Source organism: Engystomops pustulosus, chromosome 5 (genome assembly GCF_040894005.1).
Source record: "Engystomops pustulosus chromosome 5, aEngPut4.maternal, whole genome shotgun sequence".
NCBI lineage: Eukaryota > Metazoa > Chordata > Amphibia > Anura > Leptodactylidae > Engystomops > Engystomops pustulosus.
This window is the reverse complement of record NC_092415.1, coordinates 207,461,364-207,486,342: the sequence shown is the minus strand read 5'-3', so window position 1 is coordinate 207,486,342 and position 24,979 is coordinate 207,461,364. Positions and strand designations below refer to the sequence as shown.

At 53.3% G+C, this 24,979-nt stretch overlaps 1 protein-coding gene across 3 annotated transcripts in view; it reads left to right on the top strand.

The window, feature by feature from the left end:
• KCNH2 (potassium voltage-gated channel subfamily H member 2) overlaps positions 1-24,979 on the top strand; it is a 306,690-nt gene that overhangs the window by 265,648 nt on the left and 16,063 nt on the right. For all 3 annotated transcript variants that reach the window (XM_072154448.1, XM_072154449.1, XM_072154447.1), the window contains 6 exons: positions 13,968-14,167; positions 15,991-16,243; positions 16,329-16,522; positions 16,805-16,904; positions 17,047-17,313; positions 17,393-17,579. In XM_072154448.1, coding sequence (XP_072010549.1) covers positions 13,968-14,167; positions 15,991-16,243; positions 16,329-16,522; positions 16,805-16,904; positions 17,047-17,313; positions 17,393-17,579 — 1,201 coding nt within the window. The remainder of the gene's footprint in view (positions 1-13,967; positions 14,168-15,990; positions 16,244-16,328; positions 16,523-16,804; positions 16,905-17,046; positions 17,314-17,392; positions 17,580-24,979) is intronic.

The following is a 24,979-nucleotide window of genomic DNA, read 5'->3' as shown; positions in this document are numbered from 1 at the left end:
ACTCAGATGTTAAGCCATCCGGACCTGGCGATTTCTTGAGGGCGAGCCCTTCAATCGCCCGGCTGACTTCCTCTTCCCTGATCATCTCTGTCAAAACATCAAGAGAGGGGTCTACTCCTGGCTCAGGGACAGTTTCAGCCAGGAAAGCCGACATCACATCCCGATCTAGATCCTTCCTGCCCAAGAGGTGCGAGTAGAAGGATCTGACGACCTCCAGAATCCCTGATCTGGACCTTTTCAGGGATCCCGTACTGTCAACCAGTCCTGTGACAACTTTACCATTCACTGACATCTTGCAGTTTCTGTAAGGGTCGGGCGAGCGGTATTTCCCGTAATCCCTCTCAAAAACCAAAGATGCGTGTCTATCGTACTGACACCTCTTCAGCAAGGATTTCACTCTGGAGATGTCCTCACGACTACCTCCAGTGGAGACGAGATGCTCGAGTTTCCTCCTCAGGCCCTGATACAGGCGGTACCTGTCCAGGCTCCTGAGGCTCGAGAGCTGGCGGAAGAATCTCGCCACCCTTTTCTTGAGCATCTCCCACCACTCTGACTTACTGCTACAAAGGCCCAGCAATGGTACCTGGCTCTGAAGAAAGTCCTCAAAGGATTGTCTGATCTCTGCTTCCTCCAGGAGAGACGAATTGAGCTTCCAGTAGCCTCTTCCCATCCGGGGGGTCTCTGTAACATTCAGAGAAAACAAAATTAGACAGTGGTCGGAGAACTCCACCTCAACAACGGACACTGCTGAAGAGATGGCTTCCTCCTTTAAATAAAACCTGTCTATTCTAGACCTGCAGCTACCCCTATAATAGGTGAACCCTGCGTGGCCTGGGGTGTGCCGGATGTGGACATCCACCAGGCGAGCCTCACTAGCTATGCTATTAAGAGCGACGCTATCATAAGTCAGCGTGTCTCTGGAACCTCCCCTATCCTGGGACCTCGTGACAGCATTGAAGTCCCCTCCAAAGACCACCTGCCGACTTGTAAAAAGGTAGGGCTTGATCCTCATAAAGAGACACTTCCTGTCCCACTTGGACTGGGGACCATAGATGTTAATTAGGCGAAGTTCTTGTCCCTTCATGAGGACATCCAGGATCAGGCACCTCCCCATTTCTAACTCAACAACTCGTCGGCATTCTACCGGTGCGGTAAAAAGGACCGCCACTCCGCTATACGGCTCGGCCGCAAGAGACCAGTAGGAAGGCCCGTGTCTCCATTCCCTCTTAGCTTTAAACACGGCCGCCAAATCTGGCAGCCTGGTCTCCTGCAAAAATAAAATGTCGGCTTCAACGCGGCCGAGAAAATCAAAGGCCACAAATCTAGCCGCATCAGACTTAATGCTGGCGACATTAATGGACGCCCTTCTCCTCAGTTTCAGAAGAGGACCCTTTCCCTCTCTTTTTTGAAACTGTAGTGTCCATATCAGCTCTTTCATCCTCGTCTCCGGACTCCAGGTCAGTCTCCCATTCTGAGGACGAAGCATCCTCAGCGGAAGACTCAGCATCTCCTGAAAGCCCTCCTGCCCTCTCCAGAACCTCAACCTCTGAGGCAGAGACGTTATCAAGGGCTTGGAACCGGTTGGAAAGACCAACCAGAGGGGAATCAGTTTTACCTTCCTTTGGCTTCTGAGTCAGGGTGAAAGAAGATTGTAAATCTCCCTTCTTTTTCTTTTTCCTTTTGCCCTGCTTTTCCTGTAGCCACGCCCGACTATCCTCATCCATACTCTCATAATGGGAGGATTCTGAGAGCGTGGCCGCTTCCTCCCTCTGGATCCTCCTGAACTCCTCATCCAACTCATCATTCCTCGAGGCCTCAGCAACAAGATTGGGCTGAAGGACAGGGCCGGGGGCAGTGACCCGCGACTCCCCCACCTCCCTGTCCCTTTGGCACCTCTCCTGACGCCTCTGTCGTGATGGCGTCACTTTCTTATCTTTCTTCCCTGGCCCCTCAGTTCCTCCGCCTCTGCTAGTCCCCTCCCCAGCAGATTCGACCTCATGGCCTTCACCCACCGGAGCCAGAACCGCATTAGCAAAAGATCGAGGACAACGGCTGAACGGGTGACCTAAGTCACCACACAGGTGACACCGAATCTGCTTACAGGATGCAGCGAGATGGCCGACACCCCCACACAACGTGCACTTCTGCACGGTGCAGTTTGCGCTGAAATGTGTGGGGTCACCGCACCTGTGACACAGCTTAGGCTGCCCCCGGTAGAAGATCTGGATGCGATCCCTCCCCAGGAAGGCTGATGAAGGGATGTGGGCAACCGAGTTACCTGAAACCTTTAACTTCATCATAAAGGTCCAGGCCCCTGACCAGATACCAAACTCGTCCCGATTTTTCCTTGGCGTCTCTAATACTTCACCATATCGCCCAAGCCAAGTCATGATGTCATAGCAAGAAAGTGATTCATTACGGGTTAAAACGGTCACTTTCTTGACCTGATTTTGGCGAGACACTGCCTGAACAGCAAAGTCTCGCCAACCGGGCATGTTCTTTTTCAGCTCATAATTCCCCCAGAAGAGCTCAAGTTCCTCTGGGCGAACAAAACTGACATCGAACTCAGATGTGCCATAGGGATGGATCAAGGCAAAGATGTCTATTGCCTTGAAGCCCATTTCTAGGAGGAGCTTCAGAACCTTAGTTCTAGGTGGACACGCATCACTGCCCCGCCACCTAAGACGGACCACATTCCTACGGGCGCCACCTGGCCCGGCTGTCGGGAGGGACCATGCAGTTTCCCCCCCTCTATTTTCTCGGAAGGCTCCAAGGCCGTGCCTCTCTATCCAGAAGGACAGATCAACCTCTCTACCCTCTACAGTGATTGATCTTTCCCCTTTTCTCAGAGCCTCCAGAAGACGCTGCTGCAAAATATTGCCCCTAGGGCCCGAAGACGAGGAGGATGCGAAATCTCCCCCAGCAGTGACACTGGCATAACTTCTGCCACCGCTGGGGGTTGCCACCGCTGGGGGTACAACAGGACCAGATCCCACCATACCCCCACTCATAACAGCCCTCTTATTACCTGCAAAACATCCCACAACACCATCACCTCCCACCATAGCATCACCACAAGTCCCAGCAACACCTCCAGCCACACCAGTATCTCTTCTCACAGGAACCTCCCCAGTAACAACATCACCTCCCACCATAGCAGCACCACGAGTCTCAGCAATACCTCTCTCCATACCACCATCTCCACTCACAGCAGCCCTGCCACTCACAACAGCCCCCTCATCCACAGCAACACTTCCACTCATAGTAACAACATCACCTCCCACCATAGCAGCACCACTAGTCCCAGCAATACCTCTCTCCATACCACCATCTCCACTCACAGCAGCCCCGCCACTCACAACAGTCACCTCATCCACAGCAACACTTCCACTCATAGTAACAACATCACCTCCCACCATAGCAGCACCACTAGTCCCAGCAATACCTCTCTCCATACCACCATCTCTACTCACAGCACCACCATCACCTGCATTTTCTCCCCCTGATAACGATCCTTCAGCCACAGCACCATTCACTCTCGCTGGACCAGCAGTAACGACGGACGGCAGGACAGCCTCAGCATCTCTGGCCATAGGGGCAGAGGCCACCTCCACAGAACCAATTCCCCCGGCCTGCATGATCTGTCCAGAGGTGACCCCAACCCCAGATTGGCTTTTTCCCTCCGCTTCTTCGGCGTCAGATGTCAGTTTGCGTTTGCTCGCCGTCCGTCTTTCACCACTCTCTACAGGATGTCTGTTTTCATTATTACCCGTTCCAATACAAAACAGGACTTTTTTTTTCCATGGAGAAATCGCCACCGCTGGGAGGACTGGGACTGGGACCCGTAACCGACGCCGACACCAGGCTGCCCCCCCCCTCCCCCTGGGGAGCAGGCCACAGTGCCAGTGCTAGATGGAGCGCCCCCCGCGGGGCGACACTCAGTGTCCGGCCTTTCAGCCGATGCTTTCCCTGCTCCATCTCCACTACTACAAGCAGAGATGGAGCCTTGCGCCTCGCCACCTGGCTTTGTAATCTCCCTGCACCCTTGCACCGGGTCCACAGCAGAACTCGGGGGGGGGGGGGGTTTGGGTAGCAGGGCTTGCACAGTGAGCTGACCCTGCGGTTTGCCCGGGGGGTTTACAGGGAGGGGGGTAAAGATGAAACGTACCTCTTCTTGCTGCTTGGGCCTGGTCTTCTTACTCTTCCTCCGGCTGCTCCCCCCAGCGGCTTCCTCTGGGAGTTCATCACCAAAAGAAAAGTTCTCCATGCGCACTGGGGACTCGAGCAGCCGGATCTCTGCCATGAGCGCCCCTCCCTGGCTGCCGGTGTCACTGTCCTTCCCCGAGCGAGGTGTTACTGCTGGCTGTCCTGCAGGGGGCCCACTGCACGAGGCCTGCTGATCTTCCTGCAGGCCGCCAGGTGGGAACTGCTGCTCGTTATCATCATCATCATCCTCCTCCTCCACCTGGCTCGCAGGCTGCAACCCCTTCAGCCTTTGCTCTCTGTTATCAGCCATGTCTGCAAATCTGTCATCATTCAACAATTTTTCCTTGAATGGACCGCCGTTCTCGCTAATAAAAGTCTTTCTTATAAGAAGCTTCTCAATGTCTGATTTTAGTCTTTTAATTTCACTGGTAATCTCCGTCCTCTGCTTCCCCATTGCTGTATTCACCCTGGCACGGGCACAACGCAGCTCCTCCCGGAGCCTCCTGATGGTCTTAGTTGCCTCTTCATACTAACAGAGGTGGCTCTGGACCCGGGAGGCATAGGTGGACAAAGACTCCCGGGGCCCCTGCACCGCCCAGCCTCCCCCCGCATGGTCAGCCTTACCTCTGTGAGCACTCCGCTTCATGGCTCCAGCCCCGGAAGGACCGCTCCCACCCGCACCGTCTTGGGCATTCAGCTTCTGGGTTCTCAGCTTCTCAGGGGGAGCAGGAGCCGTATTGCTACGACTCCGGGTGGAACGTCTCACCCAGCGCTGGCCGGTTGCTGTCCTCTCCTGCCTCCCGCCGGCCTAGACCGGGAAGCAGGAGCCTGGGAGTCGGCTCCCTCGCTCATCCCCAGGAACCTAACTCCCTCCCTGGGAGAGGAGAGAGCAGGCCCTGGGCGGCCAGATCTTCCTCCAGGAGCTCAGGAGCACAAACACACAGCAGCTCCACACACAGCCACACCCTCTGCTAATGAGATAACGATCTCCAGAGATGCACTCACTATTCTGCTGCTGGTGCAGTCACTGTGTACATACATGACATTACTTATCCTGTACTGATCCTGAGTTATATCCTGTATTATACTCCAGAGCTGCACTCACTATTCTACTGCTGGTGCAGTCACTGTGTACATACATGACATTACTTATCCTGTACTGATCCTGAGTTATATCCTGTATTATACTCCAGAGCTGCACTCACTATTCTGCTGCTGGTGCAGTCACTGTGTACATACATGACATTACTTATCCTGTACTGATCCTGAGTTACATCCTGTATTATACCCCAGAGCTGCACTCACTATTCTGCTGCTGGTGCAGTCACTGGATACATACATGACATTACTTATCCTGTACTGATCCTGAGTTACATCCTGTAGATCTTTTATTTTATATAAAAGTAAAAAAACATAACAATACAAAAACATAATATACAATATATACAAATTCTTACCTGCTGGTCCAGCCCCACTCACACCTAGCAAAAAAACAATAACTTACAATACACCGAAATGAATGAACACCAAATACCACAACCCCCACCCAACCGATTATCACAACCTAAACCGAACCAATAAACAATAAGACAAGCCACACCCACAAATAAACATAAATGACCATAAATATACATAAACCCACCCCACACCCTCTAATAACAAACCACCCCACACAGATCACATCCCACATCCTTTTTTTTTTTTTTTTTTTTTTAATATATAATAACAAATACACACAACACTACACTAAACTAAATCCCTCGCCCGCCCCCTCCCCTTCCTCCCAGACACTGGTCTAACGTCCAAAGTTTGCGTTAAGTAGTCCAGACCAGTGCCCAGGGTCATAGAGTCCAAGGTCAGTTCGTAAATCCCATCACCATCACCCCCCTCCCAACCACCATCACCCCCCTCCCAACCTAACACTAATCCCAAACCCAACTATATACAATATATACAATATATACAGTATTTACAACATAACAAAGAAAACAGAATACAAATAAAGTCTAAACAACATCAATACAAACCGCATAAAGCCCAGGTTCGGCACCTGCAAGCCCAACATCACTACATGCCCAGATACAAAACAAAAATCTACAGTGCAGCATCAGCCCAACACCAGGAGCGGAGATGACAGACTAAGGGACACTAAAGGAGAACCCCCTCCAAAGGAGAGAGGCCCTCCCCGTGCCCAGCCTCTCATACTCCAGAGAGCGCACCTTCACCAGGTCACCCACAATGTTCCTAACCACCTCATCCACCGGGAGGGTTTTACGCTGCGTTGATACTAAACACCGTGCGTTCCACGTGTGGTACCTGACCACTAGACTGACTAGGAATAACGTGCATCGGTCCCGGCCACTCTGGCCTCTGAATGCTCCATAGGCCCACTCCGCATAGGAGAGACCGGCCAACCCGGGCCAATGGATGGAAGCGCCCACCCGGTTGTACACCTCTGTGTTAAAGGGGCACTGAAGCAGGAAGTGGTCCATGCTCTCCAGCAGGCCACCGCACTCCTCCCGGGGACAACCCCTTTCCTCAGAGCTCCTACACTTCAGATTGTCCCTCACACACAGCTTTCCATGGAAGCAGCGCCAAGTCACGTCCCAAAACTTCAAGGGGATCCTGATGGAATTCAATAAACTCAAACCCACCCCCAGATCCCGACTTGGGCAATCCCTGAGGGCCAGAGGCTTCTGGAAATGGGTCAACAGAACCCTCTTGTCAAGGATTTTCCTCGACATGGTCCTGATCTCCCACATTCCCAGACCCCACCGGCGAATCACCTTCAGAACCGGGGTAGCGTAAGCCGGAAGATGCCCATGCGGTGTACGAAGATCCTTCACTTGCCCTCCTGTCTCCCATTCCTGGAAGAAAGGCCTAAACCATCCCCTGCAGGAGTATACCCACGGAGGAGCCCTCTCTTTCCAGAGGTTTGCCACATTGATCTTAAGAAAGGTATTCACTAGGAACACCACAGGGTTGACCATACACAACCCTCCTTGTCTCCTCGTGCGGTAAGTAACCTCCCTCTTGATTAGGTTCAGCCTATTCCCCCATAACAGCTGGAAGAACAGACTGTAGACCCGAGTCCAGAGGGGTTCCGGCAACATGCACACAGTGCCCAGATAAATCAGCAACGGGAGCAGGTAAGTTTTAATCAGGTTAACCCTTTCTCTGAGGGTCAAAGACCAACCCTTCCACTGGTCCACCTTCTGAGCGGCGATCTTAAGCCTGCCGTCCCAGTTTTGCATGGGGTAATCCCCCTGGCCAAATTCGATGCCGAGAACTTTGGCAGAGTCCTGGGGCCCTGGAAGAGTGTCCGGGAGATCAAAGCCTTGATCCCCCTCTCCCAGCCAGAGACTCTCACACTTATCCCGGTTGATCTTGGACCCAGAAGCCTCTGAGTAGCGGTCAACCTCTGACATCACCCATTGCGCCTCCCCTCCCGAGGACACGAAAACAGTGACATCATCGGCATACGCTACCACCCTTAGAGTGGCTTCAGGTGCCGCCTGGTCCATCCGACTCCCACCAACGGCCCACGATCAACCCTCCTAAGGAATGGGTCAATCGCGAACACGTACAGTAGTGGGCTCAGAGGACAACCCTGGCGAACACCAGACCCGACCTCAAAAGAGCGGCCAATCCAATCGTTCACAAGCGGGAAACTCTCTGCCCCTGCGTACAAAACTTTTAGCCAATTGACAAACCCACCCGGCAGGCCATACCTCAGAAGGACAGACCAGAGGTACTCGTGGTTAACCCGGTCAAACGCTTTTGCCTGATCCAAGGACAGCAAGTACCCCTTCCAGTTACCAGCCCTGCCCTGCTCCACTGCCTCCCGGACACAAAGCACAGCACTAAATGTACTGCGGCCTGGAACAGAGCAGTGCTGGGTCCCCGAAAGGAGCCGGGGTGCAAACTGCACCAGCCGATTAAACAGCACCTTTGCCAAAACCTTTCTGTCCGTATTGAGAAGCGCTATGGGACACCAGTTCTCAACACGAGATCGGTCCTTACCCTTTGACAGGATGATCAGGGCTGACCTCCTCATTGACTTCGGCAGAGCGCCCGAGGAAAGACACTCATTGAATACCTCAGTCAAGAGGGGAACCAAGGCGTCCTTAAAGGTCTTATAAAACTCAGATGTTAAGCCATCCGGACCCGGCGATTTCTTGAGGGCAAATTCTTCAATCGCCCGGCTGACTTCCTCTTCCCTGATCTTCTCTGTGAAAACATCAAGAGAAGGGTCTACTCCTGGCTCAGGGACAGTTTCAGCCAGGAAAGCCGACATCACATCCCGATCTAGATCCTACCTGCCCAAGAGGTGTGAGTAGAAGGATCTGACGACCTCCAGAATCCCTGATCTGGACCTTTTCAGGGATCCCGTACTGTCAACCAGTCCTGTGACAACTTTACCATTCACTGACATCTTACAGTTTCTGTAAGGGTCGGGCGAGCGGTATTTCCCGTAATCCCTCTCAAAAACCAAAGATGCGTGTCTATCGTACTGACACCTCTTCAGCAAGGATTTCACTCTGGAGATGTCCTCACGACTACCTCCAGTCGAGACGAGGTGCTCGAGTTTCCTCCTCAGGCCCTGATACAGGCGGTACCTGTCCAGGCTCCTGAGGCTCGAGAGCTGGCGGAAGAATCTCGCCACCCTTTTCTTGAGCATCTCCCACCACTCTGACTTACTGCTACAAAGGCCCAGCAATGGTACCTGGCTCTGAAGAAAGTCCTCAAAGGATTGTCTGATCTCCGCTTCTTCCAGGAGAGACGAATTGAGCTTCCAGTAGCCTCTTCCCATCCGGGGGGTCTCTGTAACATTCAGAGAAAACAAAATTAGACAGTGGTCGGAGAACTCCACCTCAACAACGGACACTGGTGAAGAAATGGCTTCCTCCTTTAAATAAAACCTGTCTATTCTAGACCTGCAGCTACCCCTATAATAAGTGAACCCCGCGTGGCCTGGGGTGTGCCGGATGTGGACATCCACCAGGCGAGCCTCACTAGCTATGCTATTAAGAGCGACGCTATCATAAGTCAGCTTGTCTCTGGAACCTCCCCTATCCTGGGACCTCGTGACAGCATTGAAGTCCCCTCCAAAGACCACCTGCCGACTTGTAAAAAGGTAGGGCTTGATCCTCATAAAGAGACACTTCCTGTCCCACTTGGACTGGGGACCATAGATGTTAATTAGGCGAAGTTCTTGTCCCTTCATGAGGACATCCAGGATCAGGCACCTCCCCATTTCTAACTCAATAACTCGTCGGCATTCTACCGGTGCGGTAAAAAGGACCGCCACTCTGCTATACGGCTCGGCCGCAAGAGACCAGTAGGAAGGCCCGTGTCTCCATTCCCTCTTAGCTTTAAACACGGCCGCCAAATCTGGCAGCCTGGTCTCCTGCAAAAATAAAATGTCGGCTTCAACGCGGCCAAGAAAATCAAAGGCCGCAAATCTAGCCGCATCAGACTTAATGCTGGCGACATTAATGGACGCCAGCGTCAACGGAGTGGGTGCCGCCATCATGAGTGATTGAGTTAGACGGCTTTCTTTTTACCCATCTTACCACCACCCTCGGGAAATGAACACCCCCTTTTTAGACATATTGTGGTGTCCATCTCCCGCACCTCTGATGCTTCAGGGGCAGATCCAGGACCTGCCCCCTCATCCTCGTCTCCAGACTCTGGGCCAGTCTCCCCTCCTGAGGACCCTGACTCCCCAGGGGGAGACTCGGCACCCCCTGCAGGCTCCGCCACCTCTGGCCCTTCACCATCAGCCCCTCCATCGGCAGGAGAGGCTCCATCCAGGGCCAGGAATCGATTTGAAAGTTCGACCAGCGGGGGGTCGGTTGCACCTTCCTTGGGTACCTTAGTCAGGGAGGGAGAAGATCTTACACCTCCCTTCTTTTTACCCTTTTTCTTCTCTTTGGCGCCACGCTTACGCTTTTCCTCTAGCCACGCCCTATTATCCTCATCCATACTCTCATAATGGGAGGAGTCTGAGGACGTGGCACCTTCCTCTCTCTCGATCCTCCTGACCTCCTCATCCAGTACATTATCCCCTGGGGCCTCAGCGACAGGTGTGGTCTCCAGGATAGCGCCAGAGGTTGTCCCAGCAGCCCGAGACTCCCCCCGCTCTCTCTCCTGTTGACGCTTCTCTAGACGCCTTAGCTGGGCAGGCGTCTTTTTCCTGTCTTTCTTCCCTGGCCCCTCCATTCCTCCGCTTTTGCTAGTCCCCTCCCCAGCAGATTCAGCCTCATGGCTTTCATCCACTGAGGTTGAGCCTGCATTAGCGAAGGAAAGAGGACAACGACTGTACGGGTGACCGAGATCACCACACAGGTTACACCTAATCTGCCCTGTACAGGATGCAGCGAGATGGCCGACACCCCCACACAACGCACACTTCTGCACGGTGCAGTTTGCGCTGAAATATGTGGGGTCACCGCACCTGTGACACAGCTTAGGCTGCCCCCGGTAGAAGATCAGGATCCGATCCCTCCCCAGGAAGGTTGATGAAGGGATGTGGGCGACTGAGTTACCTGAACGCCTCAACTTCACCATGAAGGTCCAGGCCCCTGACCAGATACCATACTCGTCACGATTTTTCTCAGGTACTCCCAGTACCTCTCCATAACGATTCATCCAGGTCATGATGTCAAAGCAAGATAATGATTCGTTACGGGTAAGAACGGTCACTTTCTTGAGTTCGCTCTGGCGGGACACTGCTTGCACAGCAAAGTCCCGCCACTCGGGCTCGTTGTATCTCAGCTCATAGTTGGACCAGAAGAGCTCAAGCCCCTCCAGCCGAACAAAGCTGACATCAAACTCAGATGTACCATAGGGATGGATCAAGGCAAAGATGTCAGCCGCCTTGAAGTCCATCTTCAGCAGCAGCTCAACTACTCGTGCCCGAGGGGGACACACATCACTGCCACGCCACCGAAGACGGACCACATTCCTACGGTTAGCACCCGGCCCGGTTGTCGGGAGCGACCATGATGTCTCCCTGCCTCTTTGCTCTCGGAAGGCAGACAGGCCGTGCCTCTCTATCCAAAACGACAAATCAACCTCCTGCCCCGCTACATTGATCGTCCTTTCTCCCTTCTGTAGGGCTTGCAGGAGGCGCCGTTGCAAAAAGCCGTCCCCAGAGCCCAGAGACGAGGATGATGGAACCCTACTTCCCCCAGCAGCGACACTGGCATAGCTCTTAATAGGGGCCGCCACTGGGGGAGCAACCGGACTAACCCCTGCACCCACCACATTAACACTACCCACCTCCATGTTACACTCAGCCGCGCCACCCGCACCACCAGTCACTCCATCACTCACTCCTGGTAATGTTTTTGCACCACTCACACCAGCATTTGCTCCAGCTGGACCAGCAGCAACATTAGGGGGCATAAGGGAAATAGGGGGCATAACCACCTCCGCATCTTCAGGCACAAGGGACGAGGGTCCCCCTTTAGGGCATTGCCCTGAGGGGACCCCAACTCTTGTCACACTTGTGCCCTCCGCATCATCAGTAGCAGATGTTAATTTAGTTTTCTTAAAATTGGGTAAGATTCGCCGCTGATCCTTCGCAGGTATTAGGCGCCGCTTTTCTTCACCTGCATCCGGACTTGGATCATACCCAAATTTTACTGTCCAGTTTGGGAGGTCTGGAGCCCTCAGCCTCAGCGACCCCTCCACACTGCCGCCGCCCCCACCTAAGTGATCAGCGGCGACAGCATGAAGAGGCGCCGAGGCACCGGAAGCTGCCACAGCACTGGATTTTGATGTTATCGCCACTGCCGAGCCGCCCTGACTGTCCGGCCTTGCGGCCGATGCCTCCCCTGCTCCCCCACTGTTACCACAAACAGAGACGGAGCCCATCGCCACATCAGATGTCACACCTGTAATCTCCCTGTACCTTTGCACCGGGTCCACAGCAGAACTCGGGGGGGTTTGGGTAGCAGGGCTTGCACAGTGAGCTGACCCTGCGCTTTGCCCGGGGGGGTGTACAGGGAGGGGGGTAAAGATGAAACGTACCTCTTCTTGCTGCTTGGGCCTGGTCTTCTTTGCCTTCCTCCGGCCGCTCCCCCCAGCGGCTTCCTCTGGGAGTTCATCACCAAAAGAAAAGTTCTCCATGCGCACTGGGGACTCGAGCAGCCGGATCTCCGCCATGAGCGCCCCTCCCTGGCTGCCGGTGTCACTGTCCTCCCCCGAGCGAGGTGTTACTGCTGGCTGTCCTGCAGGGGGCCCACTGCACGAGGCCTGCTGATCTTCCTGCAGGCCGCCAGGTGTATCCTGCTGCTCGTTATAATCATCATCATCCTCCTCCTCCACCTGGCTCGCAGGCTGCAACCCCTTCAGCCTTTGCTCTCTGTTGTCAGCCATCTGAGCAAATCGGTCATCATTAAGTTTTTTCTTAAATGGACCGCCATTCTCACAAATAAAGGTCTTTCTTTTATTCAGTGTTGCAATCTCAGAGGTGGCTCTGGATCCGGGAGGCATAGGTGAACAAGGACTCCCGGGGCCCCTGCACCGCCCAGCCTCCCCCCGCATGGTCAGCCTTACCTCTCCGTCAGCACTCCGCTTCATAGCTCCAGCCCCGGAAGGACCGTTGTCACCCGCACCGACATCGACATCCAGGTTCTTATTTTGTCGCTGCACACTAGACCCAGGGGGAGTAGGAGCCGTGTTGCTACGACTCCTGGTGGAACGTCTCACCCCTGAGGGCGCTGTCACACGTTGCGTTTGCAAACGCAGACCAAACCGCGCCCACCGGGCGGTCCGCGGTCCAATCGCATCGGCGTTTTCAATAGAAACATAGAGAAACACCGATGCGATTGGACCGCGGACCGCCCGGTGGGCGCGGTTTGGTCTGCGTCTGCGTTTGCAAACGCAACGTGTGACAGCGCCCTGAGTCCTCCATAGCGCTGGCCGGTAGCTGGCTGCCCCTGCCCCCCGCCGGCCTGGCCCGGGAAGCAGGAGCCTGGGGCTTGCCGCTCTGGCTCATGCCTGGAAACCCACCCCCTCCCTGGGAAGGGAGAGAGCAGGCCCCAGGTGGAGTTGGATCTTTCCTGGAATTCAGGATCAGCAGCAGCACACAGCCCCAGCTCACAGAGATAACGTTGTAACGAGCTCCAGAGCTGCTCCCTCTATTCTGCTGCTGGTGCAGTCACTGTGGCTCATTTACTAAGGGCTCCGTGGCCGCATTTCTGTCGGGTTTCCCGAATTTTTCCGTTTTGCGCTGAAGTCCACCGGGATTTTGGCACACGCAATCGGATTTCACACGACAGAAATGGAGGGGCGTGGCCATCGGACAACCAGACAGATTCAGAAAAACCGCAGAATTTCAATAACGAAATGTGTAGCAAGTTCAGGCACTCACATGCACCAGGAAGAAGAAGGTGAACTCTGGCGGACCTTGGCGCAGCAGCGACACAGGAAGGAACTCGGGCGCACGACCTTAGTGAATCCCGGCAGAACCCGAATCCATGCCAGACAACGCGCCGTGGGATCGCGACTGGACCAGGTAAGTAAATGCCCCACAGTGTATATATATGAAATTACTGATCCGGTATTACAACCTGTATTATACTCCAGAGCTGCAATCATGGTCATGGATATATCAGTATGTTACAGTGTAGTACATGGGGCTGCAGTTGTATTTTCAGTCACCAGGATGTATATTATATGCAGTTAGTGTCAGGCTTAGCTGTACGTGTGATGTAATATATATAACACTGCCCTCTCTCTCTCTCTAGCGCTCATGTATGCCAGTATATTTGGGAATGTGTCAGCTATCATCCAGCGCCTGTACTCGGGCACTGCCCGCTATCACACCCAGATGCTGCGGGTCCGTGAATTCATCCGTTTCCATCAGATTCCTAACCCCTTGAGGCAGCGACTGGAGGAGTATTTCCAACATGCGTGGTCCTACACCAACGGCATCGACATGAACGCAGTGAGCGCAATATTTCTCTTATATCCTGTCATTCTCTGTCCTCTCCATCATTCGTGTCCTTCTTTTCATCACCCTTGTGCTACTGTCCTCTACATCACACATGTACTTCTGTCCTCTCCATCACTCGTGTCCTTCTGTCCTCTACATCACTTGTGTCCTTCTGTCCTCTCCATCACTCGTGTCCTTCTGTCCTCTACATCACTTGTGTCCTTCTGTCCTCTCCATCACTCGTGTCCTTCTGTCCTCTCCATCACTCGTGTCCTTCTTTTCATCACCCTTGTGCTACTGTCCTCTACATCACACATGTCCTTCTCTCCTCTCCATCACTCGTGTCCTTCTCTCCTCTCCATCACTCGTGTCCTTCTCTCCTCTCCATCACTCGTGTCCTTCTCTCCTCTCCATCACTCGTGTCCTTCTCTCCTCTCCATCACTCGTGTCCTTCTCTCCTCTCCATCACTCGTGTCCTTCTCTCCTCTCCATCACTCGTGTCCTTCTGTCCTCTCCATCACTCGTGTCCTTCTGTCCTCTCCATCACTCGTGTCCTTCTCTCCTCTCCATCACTCGTGTCCTTCTGTCCTCTCCATCACTCGTGTCCTTCTCTCCTCTCCATCACTCGTGTCCCTTCTCTCCTCTCCATCACTCGTGTCCTTCTCTCCTCTCCATCACTCGTGTCCTTCTCTCCTCTCCATCACTCGTGCCCTTCTCTCCTCTCCATCACTCGTGTCCTTCTCTCCTCTCCATCACTCGTGCCCTTCTGTCCTCTCCATCACTCGTGTCCTTCTCTCCTCTCCATCACTCGTGTCCCTTCTCTCCTCTCCATCACTCGTGTCCCTTCTCTCCTCTCCATCACTCGTGTCCCTTTGTCCTCTCCATCACTCGTGTCCTTCTGTCCTCTCCATCACTCGTGTCCTTCTGTCCTCTCCATCACTCGTGTCCTTCTGTCCTCTCCATCACTCGTGTCCTTCTGTCCTCTCCATCACTCGTGTCCTTCTGTCCTCTCCATCACTCGTGTCCTTCTGTCCTCTCCATCACTCGTGTCCTTCTGTCCTCTCCATCACTCGTGTCCTTCTCTCCTCTCCATCACTCGTGTCCTTCTCTCCTCTCCATCACTCGTGTCCTTCTCTCCTCTCCATCACTCGTGTCCTTCTGTCCTCTCCATCACTCGTGTCCTTCTGTCCTCTCCATCACTCGTGTCCTTCTCTCCTCTCCATCACTCGTGTCCTTCTCTCCTCTCCATCACTCGTGTCCTTCTCTCCTCTCCATCACTCGTGTCCTTCTCTCCTCTCCATCACTCGTGTCCCTTCTCTCCTCTCCATCACTCGTGTCCCTTCTCTCCTCTCCATCACTCGTGTCCTTCTCTCCTCTCCATCACTCGTGTCCTTCTGTCCTCTCCATCACTCGTGTCCTTCTGTCCTCTCCATCACTCGTGTCCTTCTGTTCTCTCCATCACTCGTGTCCTTCTGTCCTCTCCATCACTCGTGTCCTTCTGTCCTCTCCATCACTCGTGTCCTTCTGTCCTCTCCATCACTCGTGTCCTTCTCTCCTCTCCATCACTCGTGTCCCTTCTCTCCTCTCCATCACTCGTGTCCCTTCTCTCCTCTCCATCACTCGTGTCCTTCTCTCCTCTCCATCACTCGTGTCCTTCTGTCCCCCCCATCACTCGTGTCCTTCTGTCCCCCCCATCACTTGTGTCCATCTATCTTCTTCTGTCAGTCTTTGCCCTCTTGTGCCCTTTATCATCTTTACCCTCCTGATATTTTTCCCTTCTGTTCCCCTTCCCTGTCTTATATCATACCTTTGGTCTCTTTATCCCCCGTATGAAGGTCTTGAAGGGTTTCCCCGAGTGCCTCCAAGCGGACATTTGTCTCCATCTGAACAGAAGTCTTCTTCAAAACTGCAAACCATTCAAAGGAGCCACAAAGGGCTGTCTGCGTGCCCTAGCCATGAAGTTTAAGACCACCCATGCACCCCCGGGGGACACCCTGGTGCACGCTGGTGATGTCCTCACGGCTCTTTACTTCCTTTCCCGGGGATCCATTGAGATCTTACGGGGAGACGTGGTGGTTGCCATACTCGGTGCGTATCATCCTGAGGGCTATCAGTCGGATCTGCCATATGACCTTGTCCATGGACGTTCCTGACCCTGTCACCTTTCCCACAGGGAAGAATGACATATTCGGAGAGCCGCTTAATCTATACGCCCGACCAGGAAAATCCAATGCCGATGTCCGAGCCCTGACCTACTGTGACCTTCACAAGATTCACCGGGAAGACCTCCTTGAAGTCCTGGACATGTATCCCGAGTTCTCCGACTACTTCTGGTCCAGCCTAGAGATCACCTTTAACCTGAGAGATGTGAGTGTACCACAGACTTGTGCGTGCCCCCTAGAGTCTATGGCCCCCAGGCAAAAGTCTGACCATGGGGTAACATGGATAGATCTCCACAATGTGGTCACATTGAATGCAGCTCCGGATGTGATTAGAGTACAGTGTAAGATAACCAGATAAGTAAATCACGGTGCTTCCACTAGGGGGAGCTCCTTTGTACACTTCTCATATCATATGTTTGGCTTCCGGTTGTTCCAGAGGTCGGTAGTTTCAGCCAAAGTTCACTAACTTTTCTCTTTCTTGTTTTAGACCAACATGATCCCAGGATCTCCGAGCAGCGATGAGTCTGACAGCGGCTTTAACAAACTCCGGCGGCGCAAGTTGTCATTCCGCAGACGGACAGACAAAGGTGAGGACAAGCGGTTCAGACGTGTGACTAATCATGGACCGCTTCAAAAGATGTATAATATGGCTGCTCCACACCTGACTGCAGGTTGTGTGTGGTATTGCAACTGCAAAAGCAGCTGCTGATGTTCTGTTTACCGCCACAGATGCGGACCATGCCGGGGAGGTCAAGAAAGGTCAAAGGTCGAGTCGTTTAATCCGGAACAATCTAGCAGCGGAAGATAAAAGTTGGGGCGAGCAGCACAGTAGTCCCCCGTCCAGTCCATCGTCCAGTGATGATGAGCAGCCGCCCCCAGTGTCCAACACCGTGGAGCTCTCCCCCACACGTGCCACGTGCAGTAACTTCACAGCAGCGAGTGGAGGAGACGTGGAGGCGGATCAGAGCGGGGGCGACGTGTGCAATCACCTATCAGGTAACACGCAGGTGGAGATGAGCCGCCAACGCTCCGTCATATGTGACCAGGACTCACACTGATCTCCTCCTTCCTCTAGGAGCCTTCTCCGGGGTATCAAACATCTTCAGCTTTTGGGGGGATCGGAACGGCCGTCAGTACCAGGAGCTGCCGCGATGCACCATCCCCGCACACTCCACCCTCAGCCCTCCCGTGCCTTCCCTCAGCCGGCGGCAAAAATGTGAATTAGGGAACAGGCTGGACCAACTACAAAAGCAGCTGAACAGGTGACCGACCACAAGGTGTCACCTCCACACCTCATACCCGAAATATCCCTCCACCTATACCTAAAATATTACCCCACCCAAACCTCTACACCTGACATATCACCCACCCAAACCTCTACACCTCACACCTGACATATCACCCACCCAAACCTCTACACCCCACACCTGATATATCACCCACCCAAACCTCTACACCCCACACCTGACATATCACCCACCCAATCCTCTACACCTGACATATCACCCACCCAAACCTCTACACCCCACACCTGACATATCACCCACCCAATCCTCTACACCTGACATATCACCCACCCAAACCTCTACCCCTCACACCTGACATATCACCCACCCAAACCTCTACCCCTCACACCTGACATATCACCCACCCAAACCTTTACACCTGACATATCACCCACCCAAACCTCTACACCTCACACCTGACATATCACCCACCCAAACCTCTACTACCCACACCTGACATATCACCCACCCAAACCTCTACACCTCACACCTGACATATCACCCACCCAAACCTCTACACCCCACACCTGACATATCACCCACCCAAACCTCTACACCTCACACCTGACATATCACCCACCCAAACCTCACACCTGACATATCACCCACCCAAACCTCACACCTGACATATCACCCACCCAAACCTCTACACCCCACACCTGACATATCACCCACCCAAACCTCTACACCCCACACCTGACATATCACCCACCCAAACCTCACACCTGACATATCACCCACCCAAACCTCTACACCCCACACCTGAGATATCACCCACCCAAACCTCTACACCCCACACCTGACATATCACCCACCCAAACCTCTACACCTCACACCTGACATATCACCCACCCAAACCTCTACACCCCACACCTGACATATCACCCACCCAAACCTCTACCCCTGACATATCACCCACCCAAACCTCTACACCTCACACCTGACATATCACCCACCCAAACCTCTACACCCTCACACCTGACATATCACCCACCCAAACCTCTACACCCCACACCTGACATATCACCCACCCAAACCTCTACCCCTCACACCTGACATATCACCCACCCAAACCTCTACACCTGGCATATCACCCACCCAAACCTCTACACCTCACACCTGACATATCACCCACCCAAACCTCTACACCCTCACACCTGACATATCACCCACCCAAACCTCTACACCCCACACCTGACATATCACCCACCCAAACCTCTACACCTCACACCTGACATATCACCCACCCAAACCTCTACACCTCACACCTGACATATCACCCACCCAAACCTCTACACCTCACACCTGACATATCACCCACCCAAACCTCTACACCCCACACCTGACATATCACCCACCCAAACCTCTACACCCCACACCTGACATATCACCCACCCAAACCTCTACACCTGACATATCACCCACCCAAACCTCTACACCTCACACCTGACATATCACCCACCCAAACCTCTACACCCCACACCTGACATATCACCCACCCAAACCTCTACACCTCACACCTGACATATCACCCACCCAAACCTCTACACCTCACACCTGACATATCACCCACCCAAACCTCTACCCCTCACACCTGACATATCACCCACCCAAACCTCTACACCTCACACCTGACATATCACCCACCCAAACCTCTACACCTCACACCTGACATATCACCCACCCAAACCTCTACACCTCACACCTGACATATCACCCACCCAAACCTCTACACCCCACACCTGACATATCACCCACCCAAACCTCTACACCTCACACCTGACATATCACCCACCCAAACCTCTACACCTCACACCTGACATATCACCCACCCAAACCTCTACACCCCACACCTGACATATCACCCACCCAAACCTCTACACCTGACACCTGATATATCACCCACCCAAACCTCTACACCCCATACCTGACATATCACCCACCCAAACCTCTACCCCTCACACCTGACATATCACCCACCCAAACCTCTACACCCCACACCTGACATATCACCCACCCAAACCTCTACACCTGACATATCACCCACCCAAACCTCTACACCCCACACATGACATATCACCCACCCAAACCTCTACACCTCACACCTGACATATCACCCACCCAAACCTCTACACCTGACATATCACCCACCCAAACCTCTACACCTCACACCTGACATATCACCCACCCAAACCTCTACACCCCACACCTGACATATCACCCACCCAAACCTCTACACCTCACACCTGACATATCACCCACCCAAACCTCTACACCCCACACCTGACATATCACCCACCCAAACCTCTACACCCCACACCTGACATATCACCCACCCAAACCTCTACACCTCACACCTGACATATCACCCACCCAAACCTCACACCTGACTTATCACCCACCCAAACCTCACACCTGACATATCACCCACCCAAACCTCTACACCCCACACCTGACATATCACCCACCCAAACCTCTACACCCCACACCTGACATATCACCCACCCAAACCTCACACCTGACATATCACCCACCCAAACCTCTACACCTCACACCTGACATATCACCCACCCAAACCTCTACACCTCACACCTGACATATCACCCACCCAAACCTCTACACCCCACACCTGACATATCACCCACCCAAACCTCTACACCCCACACATGACATATCACCCACCCAAACCTCTACACCTCACACCTGACATATCACCCACCCAAACCTCTACACCTGACATATCACCCACCCAAACCTCTACACCTCACACCTGACATATCACCCACCCAAACCTCTACCCCTCACACCTGACATATCACCCACCCAAACCTCTACCCCTCACACCTGACATATCACCCACCCAAACCTCTACACCTCACACCTGACATATCACCCACCCAAACCTCTACCCCTCACACCTGACATATCACCCACCCAAACCTCTACACCCCACACCTGACATATCACCCACCCAAACCTCTACACCTCACACCTGACATATCACCCACCCAAACCTCTACACCTGACATATCACCCACCCAAACCTCTACACCTCACACCTGACATATCACCCACCCAAACCTCTACACCCCACACCTGACATATCACCCACCCAAACCTCTACACCCCACACCTGACATATCATCCACCCAAACCTCTACACCTCACACCTGACATATCACCCACCCAAACCTCTACCCCTCACACCTGACATATCACCCACCCAAACCTCTACCCCTCACACCTGACATATCACCCACCCAAACCTCTACACCTCACACCTGACATATCACCCACCCAAACCTCTACTACCCACACCTGACATATCACCCACCCAAACCTCTACACCCCACACCTGACATATCACCCACCCAAACCTCTACACCCCACACATGACATATCACCCACCCAAACCTCTACACCTCACACCTGACATATCACCCACCCAAACCTCTACCCCTGACATATCACCCACCCAAACCTCTACACCTCACACCTGACATATCACCCACCCAAACCTCTACACCCCACACCTGACATATCACCCACCCAAACCTCTACACCTGACATATCACCCACCCAAACCTCTACCCCTCACACCTGACATATCACCCACCCAAACCTCTACACCTGGCATATCACCCACCCAAACCTCTACACCTCACACCTGACATATCACCCACCCAAACCTCTACACCCTCACACCTGACATATCACCCACCCAAACCTCTACACCCCACACCTGACATATCACCCACCCAAACCTCTACACCTCACACCTGACATATCACCCACCCAAACCTCTACACCCCACACCTGACATATCACCCACCCAAACCTCTACACCCCACACCTGACATATCACCCACCCAAACCTCTACACCTCACACCTGACATATCACCCACCCAAACCTCTACACCTCACACCTGACATATCACCCACCCAAACCTCTACACCCCACACCTGACATATCACCCACCCAAACCTCTACACCTGACATATCACCCACCCAAACCTCTACACCTCACACCTGACATATCACCCACCCAAACCTCTACACCCCACACCTGACATATCACCCACCCAAACCTCTACACCTCACACCTGACATATCACCCACCCAAACCTCTACCCCTCACACCTGACATATCACCCACCCAAACCTCTACACCTCACACCTGACATATCACCCACCCAAACCTCTACACCTGACATATCACCCACCCAAACCTCTACACCTCACACCTGACATATCACCCACCCAAACCTCTACACCCCACACCTGACATATCACCCACCCAAACCTCTACCCCTCACACCTGACATATCACCCACCCAAACCTCTACACCTCACACCTGACATATCACCCACCCAAACCTCTACACCTCACACCTGACGTATCACCCACCCAAACCTCTACACCTCACACCTGACATATCACCCACCCAAACCTCTACACCTCACACCTGACATATCGCCCACCCAAACCTCTACACCTCACACCTGACATATCACCCACCCAAACCTCTACACCTCACACCTGACATATCACCCACCCAAACCTCTACACCTCACACCTGACATATCACCCACCCAAACCTCTACCCCTCACACCTGACATATCACCCACCCAAACCTCTACACCTCACACCTGACATATCACCCACCCAAACCTCTACACCCCACACCTGACATATCACCCACCCAAACCTCTACACCTGACATATCACCCACCCAAACCTCTACACCTCACACCTGACATATCACCCACCCAAACCTCTACACCTCACACCTGACATATCACCCACCCAAACCTCTACACCTCACACCTGACATATCACCCACCCAAACCTCTACCCCTCACACCTGACATATCACCCACCCAAACCTCTACACCCCACACCTGACATATCACCCACCCAAACCTCTACACCTCACACCTGACATATCACCCACCCAAACCTCTACACCTCACACCTGACATATCACCCACCCAAACCTCTACACCCCACACATGACATATCACCCACCCAAACCTCTACACCTCACACCTGATATATCACCCACCCAAACCTCTACACCCTCACACCTGACATATCACCCACCCAAACCTCTACACCCCACACATGACATATCACCCACCCAAACCTCTACACCTCACACCTGACATATCACCCACCCAAACCTCTACACCCCACACCTGACATATCACCCACCCAAACCTCTACACCTCACACCTGACATATCACCCACCCAAACCTCTACACCCCACACCTGACATATCACCCACCCAAACCTCTACACCCCACACCTGACATATCACCCACCCAAACCTCTACACCTCACACCTGACATATCACCCACCCAAACCTCACACCTGACATATCACCCACCCAAACCTCTACACCCCACACCTGACATATCACCCACCCAAACCTCTACACCCCACACCTGACATATCACCCACCCAAACCTCTACACCTCACACCTGACATATCACCCACCCAAACCTCTACACCCCACACCTGACATATCACCCACCCAAACCTCTACACCCCACACCTGACATATCACCCACCCAAACCTCTACACCTCACACCTGACATATCACCCACCCAAACCTCTACACCCCACACCTGACATATCACCCACCCAAACCTCTACACCCCACACCTGACATATCACCCACCCAAACCTCTACACCTCACACCTGACATATCACCCACCCAAACCTCACACCTGACATATCACCCACCCAAACCTCACACCTGACATATCACCCACCCAAACCTCTACACCCCACACCTGACATATCACCCACCCAAACCTCTACACCCCACACCTGACATATCACCCACCCAAACCTCTACACCTCACACCTGACATATCACCCACCCAAACCTCTACACCTCACACCTGACATATCACCCACCCAAACCTCTACACCTCACACCTGACATATCACCCACCCAAACCTCTACACCCCACACCTGACATATCACCCACCCAAACCTCTACACCCCACACCTGACATATCACCCACCCAAACCTCTACACCTGACATATCACCCACCCAAACCTCTACCCCTCACACCTGACATATCACCCACCCAAACCTCTACACCTCACACCTGACATATCACCCACCCAAACCTCTACACCCCACACCTGACATATCACCCACCCAAACCTCTACACCTGACATATCACCCACCCAAACCTCTACACCCCACACATGACATATCACCCACCCAAACCTCTACACCTCACACCTGACATATCACCCACCCAAACCTCTACACCCCACACCTGACATATCACCCACCCAAACCTCTACACCCCACACCTGACATATCACCCACCCAAACCTCTACACCTGACATATCACCCACCCAAACCTCTACCCCTCACACCTGACATATCACCCACCCAAACCTCTACACCTCACACCTGACATATCACCCACCCAAACCTCTACACCTCACACCTGACATATCACCCACCCAAACCTCTACCCCTCACACCTGACATATCACCCACCCAAACCTCTACACCCCACACCTGACATATCACCCACCCAAACCTCTACACCTGACATATCACCCACCCAAACCTCTACACCCCACACATGACATATCACCCACCCAAACCTCTACACCTCACACCTGACATATCACCCACCCAAACCTCTACACCTGACATATCACCCGCCCAAACCTCTACACCTCACACCTGACATATCACCCACCCAAACCTCTACACCCCACACCTGACATATCACCCACCCAAACCTCTACACCCCACACCTGACATATCACCCACCCAAACCTCTACACCCCACACCTGATATATCACCCACCCAAACCTCTACACCCCACACCTGACATATCACCCACCCAAACCTCTACACCTGACATATCACCCACCCAAACCTCTACACCCCACACCTGACATATCACCCACCCAAACCTCTACACCCCACACCTGACATATCACCCACCCAAACCTCTACACCTCACACCTGACATATCACCCACCCAAACCTCTACCCCTCACACCTGACATATCACCCACCCAAACCTCTACACCCCACACCTGACATATCACCCACCCAAACCTCTACACCCCACACCTGACATATCACCCACCCAAACCTCTACACCTCACACCTGACATATCACCCACCCAAACCTCTACACCCCACACCTGACATATCACCCACCCAAACCTCTACACCTCACACCTGACATATCACTCACCCAAACCTCTACACCCCACACCTGACATATCACCCACCCAAACCTCTACACCCCACACCTGACATATCACCCACCCAAACCTCTACACCTCACACCTGACATATCACTCACCCAA